At 37.5% G+C, this 4338-nt stretch overlaps 1 protein-coding gene across 1 annotated transcript; it reads left to right on the top strand.

Moving 5' to 3' along the window:
* Positions 1–670: 670 nt before the first annotated feature.
* LOC125198114 (transcription factor GTE7-like) lies at positions 671–3031 on the top strand. The gene is made up of 5 exons (XM_048096555.1): positions 671–958; positions 1462–1583; positions 2169–2457; positions 2539–2788; positions 2894–3031. The coding sequence occupies exons 1-5, from the start codon at positions 671–673 to the stop codon at positions 2941–2943; spliced, it is 999 nt and encodes a 332-aa protein (XP_047952512.1). The 3' UTR covers positions 2944–3031.
* Positions 3032–4338: the final 1307 nt, after the last annotated feature.

Below are 4338 nucleotides of genomic sequence, written 5' to 3'. Positions count from 1 at the left end.
TTTGTCATTCCCTTAAAAGCCCTTCACCTATTTTTTAATGAATAAAATTAATTCAATCAGGCCCTAATCTCGTCCATTAGATCTTGATAATGAATGGTGGAGATTAAGAAGGAAAAAGCATCAAATATAGGAAAAGTAAATGAATACACCTCTATATATATATATATATATCGCCGGAATCACGAGCGCGAATCTGAGGAGCGAGCCGTCGCCGTTCCGGACTTGGCGAGCGCTTGGAGGAGCTTCGACGAGTAGATTTGCTGCTGCGTCTCCGATTTCCATTCGATTGGTGAGTTTTGGTGCTGATCGTTATTTTCTGCTATATCGCGACTATGGATTTTCTTCTTGTTCCGTCTCCTCATCGACGATCTACTGGAATTTAGTGCTGGATTCGCTGATAGGAGTGATGATGACATCTTATTAGCTGCTGCTTTTCAATGAATCCAACAAATTTGATTTGAAGATTTTGCAGCTGCAGATTCAACAATTAAAGATGAGACAAATTCAATATCACCGCCAGATTATGGAATTGGATGAACTCGATTTCCGTCTCGAAACGTAGGGTGAAACGGAGTGGTGAAACAACAGAGGCTGTGGCAGCTGTGAATTGAGCTTGTAGCGATCATGTAGCGCATGTTTGAGCGCCGCCTGCGCCTGCGATTGCGCTGATATGACGGCGACGAGGTGGTGGCAGCTCGATCATGTCTCCACCGGAAAAGCTGCCACAGCAGGGAGCCGGACGCCGTCGCCTAAAGTGACGGCAGACAAGCTGACGAAGTCGAAATCTAATAATCAATCAATTAACGCGGACGGCGAATTCAGCTTCGTGTTCAGGCAGCTCGCCGGAATCACGAGCGCGAATCTGAGGAGCGAGCCGTCGCCGTTCCGGACTTGGCGAGCGCTTGGAGGAGCTTCGACGAGTAGATTTGCTGCTGCGTCTCCGATTTCCATTCGATTGGTGAGTTTTGGTGCTGATCGTTATTTTCTGCTATATCGCGGCTATGGATTTTCTTCTTGTTCCGTCTCCTCATCGACGATCTACCGGAATTTAGTGCTGGATTCGCTGACAGGAGTGATGATGACATCTTATTAGCTGCTGCTTTTCAATGAATCCAACGAATTTGATTTGAAGATTTTGCAGCTGCAGATTCAACAATTAAAGATGAGACAAATTCAATACCACCGCCAGATTATGGAATTGGATGAACTGATTTCAAAGATTGATTCATCAAAATTTGCTTTTGTTATAAAATTTGAACTTTTTGCAAGCTTGATTATTAATTCGTTTATGGAATTGAAAGTTTTAGGTTTAGATTATCAATTGTGTTGGAGTGAGGAATCAAGCTTAATCATAATGCACTCTAGGTGTTTGGTGATATTTCCTAATTGGGAATTAGTTGCTAAGAGTTAGATTCTCAATTTTAATGTCAACTACGCACCTATAATGTCAACTACATATAGGTGATCGGAGAAGGTGAAATGCTGATCGGAGATGGTGAACTTTGGGAGTATTTCACAAAAACAGGAACCCGAAAGCTCACTCTGCATGTCTGTTTAAATTTGGGAGTAAATCGTTTGATAGGGTGAGATGCACTTCAATTTTTGTTCTCATTTCACCGCATCTCTCATACTCTGTTTCTACTTTTCTGGCTAATTCTATTTTCTTTTCATGTTTTGATTGTTTGAGCTAACACTGTGTGGTTATTTGGGGAAAGTAGATCAGGTTTAGGTGAATTTCTTTGTTCTCTTTTCCATTTTTATTTATTTGAAACAAGCATTTTTGTTGTGGTTGTACCATGTTTTAATTCGAATTCATCTATTTTCTTTTCATGTTTTACTGATTTCTGTAAAATAGAGGCATTTTGATACGTCTCTGTTTTTTTTTTTGCCTTGTAGTGCTTGCTGTGATGACTGTAGACTAAGTAGTTGTTTTTCCTTGATCATGATTTGATGAGTTGCTATTAACTTGTGTTTTTGCTATCAACATTTTTATGAGATTTTTGCTTCTGTTGCAACCATATTACCATATTTTTGCAGTAGATGATTCAATTGTATTAGATGTGAACTCATTTGAGAGATTGATTTTCCAATATTTGCTTTTGTTATAGGATTTGAACTTTTTGCAAGCTTAATTGTTGATTTGTTTATAGAATTGGAAGTATTATCAGGAATTGGATGTCAACAAAACTTGGATTTGGGTTGCAGAATTTACCCCAAGAGAAGATGCCTCAACTTGTACAGATAATCAGGAAGAGGGATGAGCATTTGGCACAGGATGTCAATGAAATTGAGCTTGATATTGAGGCTCTTGATACGGAAACGCTGTGGGAACTTGATCGGTTTGTGACCAATTCGAAGAAGATGGTGAGCAAGACAAAGCGGCAAGCGTTGATGATGAACAACAATCCAGCTGCTGGAGTTTCTATTCCCTCCAGTCCTGTTACTGATGCTGATGTGGTAAGTTAAATTTGCATCAAGATTTTTGTCTTTTTTGTGGTGTTTTCACTGTTTATTCATGTTGTTGGTAATGTTGTGTAGGGCGCATTGAGCGACAAGAATGATGATTGTGGCAAGATGATGAAACAAAATGATGAAGAAGATGTAGATATTGATGACGATATGCCAGCAACGAGTTTCCCTGTTGTTGTGGAGATTGAGTTTGTGAAAGAAGGTGTTGTTGGGCAGGAGAATGATGGTGTTGTTGGACAGGAGAATGATGGTAGAGGCAATGGCAGCAGTAGCTCAAGCAGTTCTGGCAGCTCAAGCAGCGATTCGTCATCCTCGAGTGGTATTGATACTGATTCTTCTTGCGTTTCTACATTGTGTTGGGGGTGAAAGTATGGAAAACGGAAACAGAAACAGATGTTCATTCGTTTGAGCTTGTTTTTTACAGATTCTGATTCAGGGAGTTCCTCTGGTAGTGAGTCCGACGCAGATGATTGACCAATTTGATGATTGAACTTTTATTTGATGATTGAATTGGATGTCTGGCAGTTTTATTGCTTTTTCTTGCCTGTTAACTGTGATATCTCAACTTTGTTTTAGTTCATTTGATATTTTGGCTATTGATATGTGAATTATAAGTGTTATTTTTTAGTTGTTGACATTCGATATTCTCGGTATTGATATGTCAATTGTAAGTGTTATTTTTTAGTTGTTGACATTTTAATACGAGTTGTTGACATTCGATATTTTCGGTATTGATATGTCAATTATAAGTGTTATTTGTTAGTTGTTGACATTTGATATTCTCGATATTGAAGAAATGTTAAATGTACAATTTTTTTATTGTTGTTGGATGATTTATCAAGTATGAAAGGAACGGAAAATACGTAAAGAATTCTGCTTTTGAGGCAAATGTTACGTGTCTCTCTCTTTTATTTCTCCAAATTAAAGCATGAAATATTTTGCACTCTGATTGTTTGGTAATATTTCTCATTTGAAAATTAGTTGCTAAGATTTAGTTATCTCCCCTTTTTAATATCAACTATGCATGTCAACTACCTATATAATCTATGTCAACTACATATACAATTAATGTTAACTACACACATATAATGTCAACTACATTTACAATTCATGTCAACTATGTGTACAATCCATGTCAACTATATATACAATTCATATCAACTACACACATATAATGTCAACTACATATACAATTCGTGTCAACTATACACATATAATGTCAACTATAAGTTGTTAACATTTGATGCAGGCTATTGACATTTGATGTGCAAGCTATTGACGATAATACCCCTAGTTGACATAAACTACACGCTGTTGACATCGCACGAAAATTATGAATGAGTGGCTGCATCAAATGTCAACAACTTATAGTTGACATTATATGTGTATAGTTGACATGATTATGCCAACTAGGGGTATTATCGTCATTTCATTTCTAAAATGGCGGAATATCGAATGTCAACAACTCGTATTAAAATGTCAACAACTAAAAAATAATACTTATAATTCACATATCAATACCGAGAATATCGAATGTCAATAACTCGTATTAAAATGTCAACAACTAAAAAATAACACTTATAATTCACATATCAATTGACATGTAGTTGACATGGCTTGAAAGTGTAGTTGACATGACTTATAATTTCGTCGTGACATGGCTTGTACATGTAGTTGACATGGCTTGAAAGTGCAGTTGACATTACTTTGGAGGAAGGGGTTATGAATAGGGTTGAGAGTCCATGGTAGGGTTGCAGATTCACTGGAGAAGCTAATGGCTTGTATGTGCAGTTGACATGACTTGTATGTGCAGTTGATACGATATGGCTTGTACGTGTAGTTGACATGGCTTGTACGTGTAGTTGACAT

This window comes from Salvia hispanica, unplaced genomic scaffold, assembly GCF_023119035.1.
Source record: "Salvia hispanica cultivar TCC Black 2014 unplaced genomic scaffold, UniMelb_Shisp_WGS_1.0 HiC_scaffold_1213, whole genome shotgun sequence".
Classification (NCBI taxonomy): Eukaryota; Viridiplantae; Streptophyta; class Magnoliopsida; order Lamiales; family Lamiaceae; genus Salvia; species Salvia hispanica.
The sequence above is the reverse complement of the archived record's forward strand: the minus strand, read 5'-3'. Positions and strand labels throughout refer to the sequence as shown.

Bases quoted from the DNA above. Each gene is read 5' to 3' on its own strand.
- LOC125198114 (XM_048096555.1), top strand. From the start codon at position 671: ATGACGGCGACGAGGTGGTGGCAGCTCGATCATGTCTCCACCGGAAAA. The intron at 959-1,461 runs GTGAGTTTTGGT...AACTACATATAG, and splicing joins CTCCGATTTCCATTCGATTG to GTGATCGGAGAAGGTGAAAT. The intron at 2,789-2,893 runs GTATTGATACTG...TGTTTTTTACAG, and splicing joins CGATTCGTCATCCTCGAGTG to ATTCTGATTCAGGGAGTTCC.